This window comes from Cheilinus undulatus, linkage group 12, assembly GCF_018320785.1.
Source record: "Cheilinus undulatus linkage group 12, ASM1832078v1, whole genome shotgun sequence".
NCBI lineage: Eukaryota > Metazoa > Chordata > Actinopteri > Labriformes > Labridae > Cheilinus > Cheilinus undulatus.
Window position 1 is genome coordinate 34,475,544 of NC_054876.1, and position 15,760 is coordinate 34,491,303.

The 15,760-nt window shown below is 39.4% G+C and overlaps 1 protein-coding gene across 2 annotated transcripts in view; it reads right to left on the minus strand.

Moving 5' to 3' along the window:
• Positions 1–1,191: 1,191 nt before the first annotated feature.
• The window catches only part of nrg2a (neuregulin 2a), a 140,105-nt gene continuing 125,536 nt past the window's right edge, over positions 1,192–15,760 (minus strand). For both annotated transcript variants that reach the window (XM_041801391.1, XM_041801390.1), the window contains exons 7-11: positions 13,769–13,871; positions 13,392–13,515; positions 13,118–13,245; positions 12,691–12,912; positions 1,192–4,225 (exon numbers count right to left, since the gene is read on the minus strand). In XM_041801391.1, the coding sequence (XP_041657325.1) occupies positions 3,571–4,225; positions 12,691–12,912; positions 13,118–13,245; positions 13,392–13,515; positions 13,769–13,871 (1,232 nt within the window). In that variant the 3' untranslated portion in view covers positions 1,192–3,570. The remainder of the gene's footprint in view (positions 4,226–12,690; positions 12,913–13,117; positions 13,246–13,391; positions 13,516–13,768; positions 13,872–15,760) is intronic.

Genomic DNA, 15,760 nt, shown 5'->3' on the forward strand with positions numbered 1-15,760 from the left:
GTCTTTAGAAAGATAACACTCTGAATTTTCTCTACAAACTTCCAGACTCACTGTATCAAAACACAAAATACAACAACAAAAAAAAAAACAATTATTATTTTTTTCCTGTTTAAATTTGTATAGTGAAACAGAGGCCTGAAGATGACTGCAGCTGGGAGGTATTAGCTGGAAAACTCAGCTGGAGCAAAGTACAAAGCCTTAGCTAGTTCAGATACATAGCTGATAACAACAGAACAGAAAACAAGTATTTGACACCTGTTTTTATGAGGTAAAATCCAGGTGTTTCAAAGTGGAGGATCAAGGTTGACAGACATTTTTCTGTACAGCATTGCTAATATTTACCTGGAAAAAAAGACATTATTACAGCAGTGGACTCCTGAGAGCAAAAACTGCAAACTTGAAATGATAAAAACAGTCCGTGGATCCTTATGGAATTAAATTATGTTGGACTAATAATTTGATGGAGTGTTATGATCAGGAGAGTAAAGGAGAGCTTCCAGCGGTGGGCTGTGTCCCTCTAATGAATGTTTATTTGTGACAAATGTATTCATTGTGGCTGCTGTGGTGGTTTTATCCTGGAATGGTTAACATAGAGTCCTTAGAATCAGAGTCTTCTGGTGGTGTATAACATGTTATGTTTATATTTTGTAAATAGTTAAAAAAAAACTCACCAGCCTGCTTTTGGGCCCTCTGATTTTCCTCACTTTCCTCATTTTTCTCACTCACGTTTAATGCAGTAGGGGACATTGTTTTTTTTTTTATTTATTTATTTCACCCACATGCTTGATCTTAAACAAGATCCATTCCTCAATCTAGTTCATCTGAATGGAGGACACTACAGATGACTAATAATCATGATTTTGATTGATTTGGCCTATAAAGCATAGTACATTAAGGTTGTTTCATGGTGTTCAAACTTTGTGCAGGTCTGTGCGTGTTTTCCTGTGGTTATGGTCTTGGCTCTTGCTGTGCTGGCAGTCACTTCAAAGAGCACAACCACCATGTAAAACAGATTTTTTTATCATCTATAAACTCAAAGGCACCATATTAAATATATATCATAACCAGATTTTATGTGAGCACTCCTGGGACACCCAGTGTATCGTGTGTGTATAACAGCAACCTTAAGTCAAGATCAGACAGATCAAAATTCACAGCAACGCTTTCTTCAGAAATAACTACATCATAAAATGATATGAATAAAGATTTATTTTCTCATATGAACAGGTGGATTCATTTTTCATTTTATTTTACAATCTATGACAATCTCGCATTTTTTTCTTTTTTTTTCTAGCATATTTCAGGAATGACATGGGGAAAGGTTCTTTTTTATTGCTGAATGTTAAATGAAATACACTTTCACTGACTGGAAAAAAGAATTGTCTGCTGCTTTTTTTTTTTCTTTTTTTTAAACCATGCACCCATCTAACCGTGACCACAAGGACATGCAGAAGAGAGGTGTTCAAACATTTCAAGCGAGGGTGGGGTCGGGTGTGGCGGTGTCAGGGGGTAATAAAATTAAAACGTGGACGTGCCTGGTAGCATCTTGGTTAAGTGGGAGGGCTGGCGAAGTGAAGGGAGTATTACATTTAAAGTAGAGGAGCTTCTTTTGCAGTTTTCAGACGTTAGACCCAGAGGAGAGAAACTCAATGAAACATCTGCAAAGTGAGGTGAGACCAAAGACCTTCCTATATAACATCACTGTGCATTGACCAAACAGCAGATACAATAGCAGATCAATCTTTTTCATACTCATAGAATAATTCAGCATTTGAAAATCAAGTCAATTTCAGTTAATTCATGAATTTCCTTTTGAATTTTCTTTTCCTTCGGTGGAGGACAAGGGTTTCCTTTAAATGTATTATCATATACAGACTGAATTTGAAATGACAAATCTGTCAACAAGACAAAGCAGTACACAGTACTCTTGGAGGAGACACTATTCGACATAACTTTTGAAGTGTACATGTAAAGTGGAGCACTCTTAACCAGGTGATAACATAAGTCATGAATACAGTCGTTCAATGGACGTGGATATGTGAACAAGAAAGGCTGACAGCTTGATAGGCGGCTGCATAATGGCTTTAAAAACTAACTCATGTAAATATGCATTTATATCATGATAGTTCATTCTACACTATAGGCATCACATAGCTTTTTACACACACAGCACACTACAGTCACCTCTTAGAAAATGATGTAATCAAACAGCAAAATAGAAAGTTTGCATATTTTTGCATTGTATGATCCTCCAAAGATTCACAGCTATTTTGTTGATATTGTCGAGTTTGTTCTGCACTGTTCTGCTTCCACTTGGCGTTCCTTTTCTCTTTGAAGGGGGGAATGGATGCGGACATTTAGGCCTTCATCATCTGAGAACCTAAGTCTTAGGTTAGGTTAAGTTGAGAATGGGTGAACAGGGTTTAAGATGGGGGTTGGGGCATGTGGAAATCCTGAGACGCTGTGTGGCCCTTTACACAAGCCACAAAAACAGAATGGACACAGAAGGATGATGAGGCATGGGACTGGGGGCTGAGTTGAGTGGAAACAGATGCAATCTTTTTTGTTTTGCCATCACCTCTGATGGCAGGGGTCACCCTGTGCCGGGCGGCTCAGTGTTTGTCGGCCTCATAACGGGCTAACACGAGGACAACCTGCTGGGAAATAAAAGGGACCTAATTGGGGCAGGCTGGGGAAAAGGGGGCAGAATAGCTGTAAACACATCAAGCAATGACCTGCATAACATAGAAGCCTACAGCAGCCTCACCTGTGCACCTACACTGAGGCTCAGTGTTTGATAAAGCACTAATCTGTGGACCTCTGAGACGCTCTGTCAGCTCTGCTGAGACACCAGGAGACCCACACGTCTGATGTTACCACAACAAACTATGAAATTCATCTAACAATCACAAATACATGCAAGCAAACTGACATGCGCGCACACGCACACAACACACGTACAGAGTCATCTGTGCACACACACAACCAACCAATCTCTCTCTCTGTAGACATTAGTCAGAGGGCAAACAGGATCTACGCTGTTATTCATCAGGCGTTCTACTAGATCCCGAATCAAAAATCCTACAGGCGAATCATATTAATGTAAACATACACTTTATGTTGAAGTGGTTTATATTGCGTGACATGGAAGGGGTTATGTTCCAGTGGGGCTAGACTCCTCAAAGAATGCAACTTGGAAAGAAAAAAATAAAATAAAACAGGAAACCAGAGAGGAAAAAAAACAAACGTGTATAAAAAATGAGGCGTCCATATAAGAAAGGCTACAAAAACCTCCACTGGCCCTCTGGCATCGGCATACAGCAAAAGGCACCACAATATTACTCTATTTTTTACGTTGTGAAAAAACTGGCACATCTTTTATGCTGTAAATCAAAATGTACATATAAATAGAGTTTTCCCTATAAAAAAGTCTTTGCTGTTAACTAGTAGACAACTTTTGCTAAAATGAAAATAAATATTTCATTTGTTTAGAATATCTGTCAGTTATATAAAATAAAAATATTTCTTATAGATGCAGGTCTATACTATATTGATTTTCGTTTTCACTCTTTAATGGGGTGTATTGTCCGGTTTGGAGCGTGAGTGTGTAAGTCTCGTGTGCATGTTTCCATGCCCACTGTGCCGCCCCGACGAGTGAGAAGTCCGACTGTCCGCCGGCCTGTAGATGGTGGACGGCTCGGCATTCATGTTCTGCATACTGAGGAAGGGCGTGCTCTCACCGTCCTCCTCTGACTCACTATCTGTTAGGCAGCTTCGAGATCCGTAGTCCCGAGATGCCTCATATCCGCGTGGGGCCACGTGGCCGTTCAGTCTGGATCTCCGCCAGCGCCGGCTCCCACTTCCACTGGACCCACTTCTCTTTGGTTGCTCCCGAGAGGAGAGATACTCCTGGGTGGTCTCATAGTCTTCTTCCTCAGCCAGCCGATAGGGGCTGGAGGGCAGGCTGCCCCTGCTGTCATTGAGATAGGTACGACGCTGCTGCCGGTAGGGCTCCTGGCACTGGGCGTCGTGTAGCGGCACCTGGTAGCGGCGTAGCAGAGGTTGGTCATCCTCCAGCGGGTAGGGGTTGTGGACAGCAGGAGGCAGAGACATAGCATGGCTGGCATTGGGGGATGTAATCTGGAAGGTAGGCACCTGCGATGGCAATGAGTAATGGAAATCCACCGGCGAGAGGCGGGCTGGTGTCGTCAATGCTGACACATATCTGTAAGGAAAAGCAGAAGGGGAATAGATTTGTCAAGCTCTTCGGAATATAGCCTTTAAAAGGAAGGCTTTATTATTGCTAAAGTATAACTGGAAGAACAAGGCACTGGACATGAAAGCCATCAATGAAAACACATGTTCAGTGGAGTATTGTTTCATATACATATTTAGTTTGGATTTTCATTAAAGTTTAATTTCTTAACTTTTTAGAATCCTGTATAACTTTTTACAATCAAATTCTACAATGCAGGATCTAAATCGATTGCCCCATTTTCCCTGAAACTGATCTAATTTTTGTCATCAGAACTTGAACATGTTAAAGGAAAGTATACTTGTCCCCACAACAAGTTTCATGTGGTATCCCACAGGGAGCTATTCTAGAGCCTCTTCTTTTCTTAATACTCTTCCGTACTGGAATATTGAAACAGGATGTGCTTGCTGCTGATAATTCTCGAAAGTAATACTGTTTCTGTTACATATTGCACTCATATCGATGCCTCTCTCTGAACAGCCTTGAAGTGGAGTTAAAACAGACTATTTAAGGTAGTTACTCACACTTTACTCATCTTAGTTGACAACCTGGCTTTATCAAAGCTTCTCAAGCCTTTTAAACCAAAGCCCAGCTTAAGATCATCAGACAGGAGCAGCTGTTTAAGCTGACCTTCAGTCAACAATGATATTTGATAGTTAGTAAGCAATTTTCCTCGACAGCGGTGTTACTTTTTTCATCTTTAAATGTTCATCAACTATATTTTTCCCAGGAGAAAGACTAGACTAAGGGTCTAGGCCCTTCCCCTTGGTTTTGTGCGTTCAAGTCAGGTGAAGGGGCGTCCCAATTCTCTTTTGAATCGAGGGCTAGGGCTAAGGGTTGAGGGCAAATGAAGATTTTTAAGAACCACACTAGAAACCAAGAAGCATGAAGAATTTCCCACCATGCACTGGGCTGACTTACAAAATGGCCCAATGGACTACGAAGGAGGCACATAAATGTAAAAATATTTTCGGCATAATGATTATCGAAAATACAACAGTTGTGTTTTCTCGTATATTTAAACTTTAGCTACTAGGGATGGGATTTTATTGTATTTTCAGTATGTACACTTGTAGTGAGGGGTATTAACTGTTTAAATATATAGAGAAGATCAACACAGCGATCCATAGTATGAATGAGATGGTTGAAGCTTTATTGTCACCTCCGATGGTGCACAGTTTATTGGCAATGTGTGATGATGAACAGCAATCAAGTGGCATCTCATTTCTTGAGGGAAGATTTTCACCCATACCCCTTACCACTCTGTTTAGAGGGGAAGGGGTAGACTAAGGGGAAGGGCTAAGGGGAAGGGTTAAGGGGTAGGCCCTTAGAATAGCCAAAAATATATTCTGACAAAAAGTAAGTTTAGTTTTTGTCAAGAAGACTAAAACAAGACTAAAAGGAAATGTAGTTTTTGTCAGACATTCAAAAGCCAAAATATTTCTCCACAGTGGGTAAATCTGTGCATAGTGTGCATAGAACACACTAACATGAGTTGGTACCAGATTTAGGAAGAGAGAAGAAAGAAAATAAATGTTTGGACTAAAAGTAAAGACTAAAATGTAAGGACCTGTATCTTACTCAAACTAAAAAAGTGTAGAACTAGTAACACATTAGCCAGTGCATATCATTATAACTAAGGACTATACTTCTCCTACGAGTCTCTTATACATTAGCTTATCACATTATATTTGCACCTTTGCACAATAAGCTGTCCTGTAATGAGCTATCAAGTCACTTTATAGTTATTGTTGTTATAATCTTAGGAATATTAGTGAAAACAGGATCCAGCACACGTTTCATGGCTCAATATTGAAGTGTCTGCTGATGATAGATAATGGAAGCTAGGTGCTTTCGCTAATAACATAAAAGACTTTGAAGTATCAAATCAATATTAATCTTTACTGACAGGTTCGTTTTAACCTGTGTTTGTTGACTAGCAGTAGTCTTGGTTTCAGATTCTGTTGATATAGTTACCACCTCCTTCATCTCTGCTTCAAACATCATTTTTTATTGTCAAATTATCAAAGACATGTGTCATCATCGAGCCCTTGAGTTTTAATGTATTACTAATAAACAAACTATACATGTATTATGCCCTTGAAAACCAACTTGGATTTGACATATCCCTGATGGTGAATCACTGTGCATCACAGTGTTTGGAATGGTCTGTGTATTGCCTTGAGGAAAAAACAACAGTCAGTGTGAGACACCAGCCTGAGATATTCCCACCACACTGCTGACTCAGCTAATTCAGACGCTCTCCCCATGATGGAAGAGGCGCCTGTTACCTGAAACGACTCTGAGGGGATGTTGGTTATGCAATCTGTGTCTGCACAACAACTCAATGGCCACAGTCTATTTATGCACACATGTTTGTTGCATGCTTGATATTTCACAATTTTAGATGCTTTCTTTGTTAGTTTACAAGAGTCTGATCATTTTCTCTGGTTACTCTTAATCCAGCAGGTATCTGCTTGCTCTGCATAGTTGACTGTGATCTTATCTAAATCAGATTTAAACTCTTGCTGCAGCAGGCATCTTCAGCAGGACAGAAATTTTAAAATTATTTACAGCTACATCCATAAAACAGCTATAAAAACTTTAGGACCTCATTGCTCCATTACTTCCATTTCTGGCTCTGATGTTAAAGCATGACTCAAGCTTGACGTTTGCTGATTTGCATTTTTAACACCTAAAGTGTGTATTTGCAGGAATAAACGACCATGTGTCACCAATTTTTTTTTCAGATGTAGAAACAGTTGTTGTATAAAGGGTCTAAATCTGTTCCTGCATGTTCCTTTTGAGTTTTTGTGAATGTAATGTACGTCAAATATGTATGACTTCTGAAACACTGTTCATCAAAGGTGGGCTGCACTGGCTTTCTCACTGAGCAAAGATGCACAAAGTCAGATCTTTGTGTGTCTAAACAACATATCTTTGTATACAGTGGGTACCGAATATTTTAGAAAATTAAATTGTGTGACTTGTTGCAAAGAAATGTCTAGAATGATCACTCATGCTAGTTCATGTTGGACCATTATCTGATTTAGCCAAAACTAGCTGCCTAGCCAAGACCAGAAAGGTGGCTGCTGCCATTTCTGCAGAGCTTATTACATTCTGTCTCATGGTAAGGTACTTTCCCCTGTCTTTCTACTTTCTCTTGTTTTCTCTTTGCTGTTTTTTTAATGTGTGATGTTTGCACAAGGATTAGTTGTCTTGTTTGTGGTAGCATGAAGGAGCCATGGGCTAGATTAGGTATCAGCATTGTCACTACCTAGAGCAGGGAGTAGAGCTGTGCAGGGAGTAGAGCTGTACAGGGGGACAGATTTTGTCTTGACAGGCTGGTCCACCAAATAAGCTAAAATAAAATAACATTTTGGTCTAACTATCTACTAGCATCTATCTATGGCTATTATTCATGATCATTTTATTTGTATTTTCTTTGAAATTGATTGTAATTTCTAGGCATTAACAGTGAGATCAGTCCCTATCGTCTATACTGCAGCCAGCCTCAAGGGAGCCACTGAGATATTTTGGCCTGAAGTGGAAAGTTGACACAGAAAACTGCTGATTTAATCAGGATGGGACATCATGCATCATATAAACCAGTGGTTCCCAACCTGGGGTCCAGGACTTACTAGGGGGAGTGCCAAAGATCTTAGGGGGGCTTTGTCTGCTCTGACAAAATTAGATTTGCAAATATTAAGTAAAATCATGATAAAGTAATACAGTTTATACAATGGTCTTTTGGTAATAAAAACCTGTTAATAGCCACATCCTTAGGGTTTAATCAATGAAACAATTAAACGGATGCTGATTTTTGGCAAAAATATGATGAAAAAAAATTTGTTAGGGTCTTGGGGGGGCTCAGCTTGTCTTCGAAACGTGTAAGGGGGGGCGCCAAGGAAAAATGGTTGGGAACCATAAAAACTAACCATGGCTGACAGGTGGATTTCTGTAAAAACAGAGAGAATGTTAAGTCTCTCCTGATAAAAACATTTCAATATTAATCATTTTTTGGGGTTGATTTAATAGCTGTAGGCATTCAAAGAGAAAAGCTACTCTAAAAAACTACATCTTTTCTCCTTCTCACCTACAGGCGGCCTGGGTTCAAGTCTGACCTGTGTCTCATGTCTCTCCCTGACTCTCTCATTCCCCTTTCCAATTCTACCCACTGTCCTCCTCCCCTATCAAAAAAGCTCTGAAATATATCTTTAAAGCAATAAAGTACTTGTGCTTGGCAATGCACAGTGAACTGTTTTTTATGACGACCCTGCACGTGTTAAATTAATTAAATCATTCTGATTGTCTGAGAATGTGACCACATTTGTTAACAATTTATCATAATGAAACAAGGCTGCTCTGTGGCTATCTTGGCTCCAACTTTATGAGCTCCAACTTTCCAAATGTCTTATTGACTGTATCTTTTGTGGCTTTACTGTGCTCTTTTTTTCCTAACGCCTCCCAGTAAAGTTATATCAAGCTTTCACTGTTCATGAGTTTTTTGAACCGTGATCTGATTGGCTGATGTGCAACATAAAGAAGTGTCCATGAGGAAGAATATGTGGGTTAAAAAGGAGTTCTGGTGACTTTAAAGTGACATAAATGAGGGCCTGTGTACACAGGAAGCTCTATGAACACAAAAGGCAGAGTGTCCTCATGTATAGCAACCTTAAGCATGTTGTGTTAAACCTTAAACACAGGGTTTTCAATTACAGAGTGAACAAAGACGCACACACTCTACCTAACTGGGGCATCGCTCTCTTCCTTACGCAGCTGTTTTTAAGGCTGCCGTGTTGATGCTTAAACATACAGTACACCATTTCAGCATGGGGCCAAATTAGGCTCACATATCCTACATTTCCTCCCTGCTCATCGCTAATACAGGCATGTTGAGTGATGGATCCTTGGCTGTGAAATGCATTGTAATTCAAAACACCAGCACAGAGCAGGGAGGACATTTTGAAATTAGAGATGTCACCACGACAAAATCAGGGAGTGTTTCTTCTGCATGTAGAAAGGAAGTTCAAACATCGGCCATGGGTGACATTGACTGAAATAGGGCGAGCGTTTAACACCTGAAAGCATGTTATTAAGAGTGGATCTACGTATTTCATTTGAGCTGCTGTGCGCCAGTTCATTTTAAAGGAACAATACAACTTTTTGTGAACAGCCTTCTTTCCATCTTTCCCAGTGTTAGAAGATTGATTTTTACTTTCCTGTGCCTTTAGTGCAGAAATAGCAGGATAAATTTAGATTACTTTGTAGTGTTTGAAAGGCTTATTTCCTGACTTCTGACAGAAAGAGCTAACTGTTTCTTCCTGCTTTACTCTTAGTGCTAAGCTAGGCTAATCCCATCCCAGACCTCTCTCTGTAACACAAAGATTAAATACATATACTTATGGGTCTTAGGCCAATATCACAAGTGAGTGTGTTCTCTAAAGGTCACATTGTTTCTTAGATCAAATTAAGCGGAAAATTTAAGCCAAGGCCAGGGAATCATTTTACTGAAACTGTTTCTCTCATGGAAGTAAGCAATGTTTTTACTTTAACACAAACTGTAAATAAGAAAATAGAAGTTGAAACAAAAAATAGTATCCAGGCTGCCTTAAAAGTTGAAGTTGACTGAATATGAGTTGATAAGTTTGCCTCAGTGATGTTGACATACTGTCATATCTGCCACAGTGAAAAATCCTTCTCCTGAAACCACCACCAGGATGATAGTCTATAAAGGTATGGAAAGTTCAATGAATCTGGATCAATAACGCTGCCATTTGGGAGGTAAAGAACAATACATTCCTCATCAAAGCGTCGGTAAGTGCTATATAGCTACAACTAGCTATGCAAGGTTACATAATAATATCAGGATCACTGTCATCTGTCAGTCAGTGTTCTGTGCTGGAATATTCTTCTCAATTACCAAATATTTGATGGCAGCATTAGGAGAAGTGTTCAGCACCACTGTAAACTATAAGAAGGGAGCAGAGCATTTAACGGTGTTGATCCACTTTCCCTTTACTTGTTTTATTTTCTCTAATGGGGGTCTGTAGAAGTAACCCAGGTTTGTTGAAACATGCAGGTGGTCTGAGACCACCAACATCCCAACAGAAGAAAGCCATTATTGCTCCCAAAGCAGCAGTTTCATCAGTGTGTTATGTCATGTGAAAGCTATGAATTATCTTTTTTTTCTGTACTAATTAATTAAGGAAACCCTTCTTCAGTTTGTCACTTCCTGTTTTTATTGAGTGTTTTATTTGTAACCTTTTTTTCGTTTTGACCTTGCTTGTAAATTGGAGGGTTACTGGTTGTTTTTATTGATTTTCTGCGTATCTTCAACACGACATGCCTTATGTTGCTGTATGAAAAGTAATGCAGAATTAAAGTAGGACTTATTGGTTTTATCATTTTGTCACCACAGTGTGACTTTTAACAGATACGTGTAACTGATAGTGTGAAACTTTCAGAGTAGATGTCCAGTACATGCTGCACTTTAGCAGCCATCTCTTCAACCAAAAAATACCCCTGTGTTTTTATTGAATAAAGCTGTACTACATTCAGATATGCAGCCAACACTAATTTGTATTTGTTTTTTATTTCTTTCAAGTATTTAAAGAAAATCTTTTCTTTGGTTTGAAAATTCTATCGGTTCTTCTTGAATTGTACTCTTGCTACGTAACGCCACCATTTTGCCTCTTCTAACAGCATCTCTGAGTGAGTAGGGGCATCTCTTTTCACCAGGTGGTAACAGGATAACGGCTGAACAGCAAAGGATTCACATGAATGAAAATGATCTGAACCTCTGAGTGAAACATAAACATGCAAAAGGAAACGCCATCCCATCCTGAGTGAACAAAGAGCTAAAAAACTACAAACCTAGAGGGGACTTCATGGACATATTACGCCTTCAAAAAGGTAATTCCAATATTTCATGTTAGAAAGCAACCTCGATAGAAGACTCAGGCCTAAGCAGGCTTTTTGTTTGCATTCAACAATTTAAAAGTTGTCAACATTAATAAAATAAAGGGTTCAAGGCCCCTTGAAATGTAAGGTGTATAGAATTCAAGGTTTAAAAAAGTTTATTCAGGAATAACTTGCCGGGTTTGTGGCCTAATACCAACAAACAAGTGAAACTGAAAAGTTGATTTTTAAAGGCATTTCAAATATTTCATGTTTTCAAAGTAACCTCAGGAGAAGAATTAGACCCAAGCATGAGTGTTACATGCATTCAAAAGTTTGAAAAGACAACTCAACAGTAGAAATGTTGATGGTGTTAATTATGCCGTATCCTGGTAACAGAAGTGCCTCAATATCGTCGTGAACATGGGATGCTTTCAAACTATAGGCTTTCAAGGTGAAAAGTGTGTTTATTTAGTGGAGCAGAGCAAAAGAAAGTGGGAACTACAGTTACCATCGACCCTTGCGTACCCATCATCCTTTGCACGCCACTTGCTGGCTTGATCTTACAGTGCAAAAATGGTGGATGCTACAAGTGGTGAGGGAGAACCGAGTGACAAAATTTTTAAAGATTAATTTTTGGGGCTTTTTGCACCTTTATTTGATAGAGGAGGACAGTGAATAGAGTTGGAAACAGGGATGAGAGAGTGGGGAGAAACACAGGCCAGATTTGAACCTGGGCCGCCCCAGTGACAACGTTTTTTGAGATTGTAGAGGTTCTAGTGACTTTAAAATCCGACACCTGGAAGCATTTTGGTTTCCTGGTGTCAAGAAATGAGAAAAGACAAACAAAAAACAATAATGCAGACTTGGGCCACTTGGTTTCACCAGAGCTAAGACTCTTAAGGAGACGTTCACAATCCCCACAACAGCACAAGGGCTCGATATATCACCAAAGACCTACAGCTGTTTTCAGTGGTGAACAACAAAGGTTTTAGAAGGTTAGTAAATGTGCTTGAGCAAAATATATATTTTTTAGCCTAATGCAAACCTCTGGCACTTTTTTTTGTAATTTATTGTTATTTAAAGTGCAATTTTTTTTTTAAAATAAATGCCGTCATCATTTTTTTCCAAGCCCTCTTTTCTTTTTTCTTTTTTTTGATACAGCAATAAATACTGTGCTGTGGACCTGTTACAAAGTAACGTCCCTACACAATAGTTAGTGGGCTTCTATTGTAACATTTTTTATATTTAATGTCCTGCTTTTCTGAATAATGTTTTTGTTCCTATTTTTTCTGTCTTTCAAATAAGTCACACACCTTGAGTTGTTCTATATATAAATGGAGCTCTATAAATAAACTTGCCCTGCCAAACTGACAATGACTTATAAGTTACAATGACTAATGCTTTTGCTGTGTATGTTGGTGTATTTCATCATCATCTTGGCTCCCCTCACAGGAGAAAACCAGCAGAGAGAGCAAACCTCTCAATATTCTCCAAACCCAAAGCTACAGCAGCCACGCAGGCCTGTTTCCCACCTGTCGCTGTGCGGAGAGTCTCCCAGCGAGTCAAAGGAGTCTCCGTACTGCAGGCCCGGCCGATGGGGGTCAGAGTAACCACAGTGTGCGGCCCGGCGAGCCCGTGCCTCCATGCACGCAGGACTGCTGCATTTACTGGTCCCCACGGATGATGACATCATTCCCGGCGAGTCAGAGAGGATGCTGTCAGAATGTTCCAGGCTCCATGTCCGTTCCTCGTGTCTGACAAATAAAAATGTGTTAACATGTACACACCCTAACAAGACAAGAATTCTGTTTCCTTTATTTTTTTCTTATAAGAAGTGTGCCTTTATGGAAGCTTTTAAACTTGTTTACTGAAGCATTTCAGAAATGGATACATTCATTTTCTGTCTTTGAGGTTCTGCATTTGTATGATATTTTCAAGTACTTTCTGGTGCATGCTTACCTGTGAGTTGATGAATGAGCTCGTGTGGAAGAGTTGTGGGATCTGGAAGAAGCATGGCTGGCAGGGAACGACCCCTCCGTTGCAGGCCTTATGACTCGTTCAGTTGCAGGGATGTTCTTTGATATGTACTGAGTTTCAAGAAAAATGGATTTGGCAGATGGAAAAAGTGAAAAAAGACAGGCTTTGATGATGTAACTAAGCATTAAAACATTTGCTGTGGCTCCATCTGTTCGCTTATACTTCAGTAATGTCAGGAATTCCTTCAGATACTTACATCTACCATGGGGATTTCCTCTGGGCCTGGTCCTGGGTGATTGGGTCCGTTAGGTACGTTACGATTGGGATGTTCTGGACACATGTTTGGTCGCAGATGATTGTGCATCTTCTTTCTTTGTTTCCTGTTAAGAAATTATGTTAAGCAGTCATCTTAATACAAAAATTGACTATTTTACTGATAAAAAATACTATTTTGTCACAACAAACACAGTTATCCATTATTTTCACCAACGCCAGACAACACAGGTAGTGCCAACAGTATGTCAGCAGCTCTGGTGCACAGTTAAGTGTAGTTTTATAAATAAAATACAGGTGGTCTTAGAAATCTGAAAGGAAGGCAGTATGAAAAGGACATTTTTTTTCAGCAGGACTTACTTGGTTTTACAGTAGGCAACCACACACACGATGCCCACCACCAACAGAGCCACACAAATACCCGTGATTGTCAGGACTCTTTTCTGGTAGAGTTCCTCTGCCTCTGTCAACATCACACCCACAAATACGCAGACGCACCCACACACAACACATGCGCACAGTGAGAGAAATAAAAGAAATATGAAAAATAATTAGTGTCTTGAAGGAGCAGCTTTCCAATTTTTCACTGTAGATCTGCATTTCATTCTTATTTGATATTTTTGGACTAAATCCTGAGCAGGATGAAGCTTCATCTTTGCCTCCCTGAAGACTCTGTTCACAGCCAAACCTCTCCTCTCTCTTAATCATAAATATAACAGATGCTGGAGCTGCCTGTGCTGCAGTAAGGCAGCGTGGGAGGGTACAGGGGCTCAGCAATAGTTAGACTAATCTATTAAGCAACTGTACTCTCTAAAAATGTAATAACTTTCCAGTTTATATGATGTTACGTTGCTAGAGGCCTTTGATTTATGAGCAGAAGAACCTGCAAAGTATGCAGTATAGCACCATTATACTTATGATTTGGCAATGTGCAGTTCTTGACTCAGAGTCCGTTTTCACTGGACCAAGTTTCTTTAAACTTTATGGATAAATCAAATTGACAATATTTGCAAAGCTATCAAAGCACTCAGGGAAGCTCAAATTGTTTTAAGGTCCTAAATTCAATATATTTCTGATCTAAAAAGTCTTAATTAGAGTAATTTATTTTATTGTAATTGTGAAGGGATTGTGTTTAATATTAAAGATAAATGTTACTATTTGATGCATTGTGCAGTTAGCTTAGAGATCATTTACATCTGCAGTCCCTTGAAAATGAATAATAGCATTTTTTCTGCCTCTCAATAGGTTGTGTACAATCATGTGATCCCGAATGTCCATGGGGGTGGGCAGGAAGTGGTAAAGTGATTACTTTTTAAATGGATCTCTATACTGCGATAATCTTCAGAACTTTTCTAAATACATTAAGTACAGTCGCTACACTTTAGAAAATGTGAGTTTTTTCCACAGTTCAACTGATTTACCTGGCATGGAGGTGATCAATATCACAATTTACTCAGTCCTAAAGACCTCCTAGTGTCTAGATGAAGACGGAAGAATGCACCAAGAGTTTTGAGGAGTGTTGTACTGAGGTAAGAGGCTATGAAAATATATGTTAAAAATCTTTATTTTGTCACAAGTGTGTTTTTAATTGAAACAATAAACTCATCCGAATAAACCTTGTGGGGTAAGCAGCGGAGTAAAGATGTGCCCTTTGTGAATGAGCCTGCGCTCCAAATCAGACCTTTAATGTGAGCTACAGTAGCTAGCACCTGTTTGAGTTCTAGTTTCCTTTCCTCTGTCTTTTGTTGTTTTAATCCTTATTTTAAAAGCCAAACTGTGACCTCTACTTAGCTGAGCCAAAAGATCTGGATCTCTTAAAGAAGATGGATTCCCTGTCACAATGGGAGAGACTGGATGGACATCAGCTGAGGAAACACAGGTGTGATTAGAGTTTAATGTAACCAAACCAGACTGCTTTGTGAAAATGGAGCACACACAAGCGTTGCAAGACAATGCTCGTCCAGGCTTTAAATAGAGGGTTTTTTAATCCACGCCTACCGTCAGTTTTTAAAATTTAAAAAAATGTTCTGCCTAAATATCCAAGTACTTTCAGGACACCAAACTAGCTTAAGAATAAAGAATGTTTCTATTTTCGCACTTTGAACCTTTGGCATAGCCATAAACAGCTCAATGCATGGCCTTTTTGTAACTTCCTCTATGCCAAAATCACTACTTAACCCCCAGGGGGGTTTTCTCTGCTACCTCTGATGCCTACGGATCCAAAACTGAATAAAAATAAGAACTGGTCATGGAAATCTAGAAAAAAATTTAAGGTGAACATCATATATGATGACGCATTAGCTACAGTAAGAAAGCAGCTAAGGCTAGCCTTTAGCCACTTTCTAGCTATTG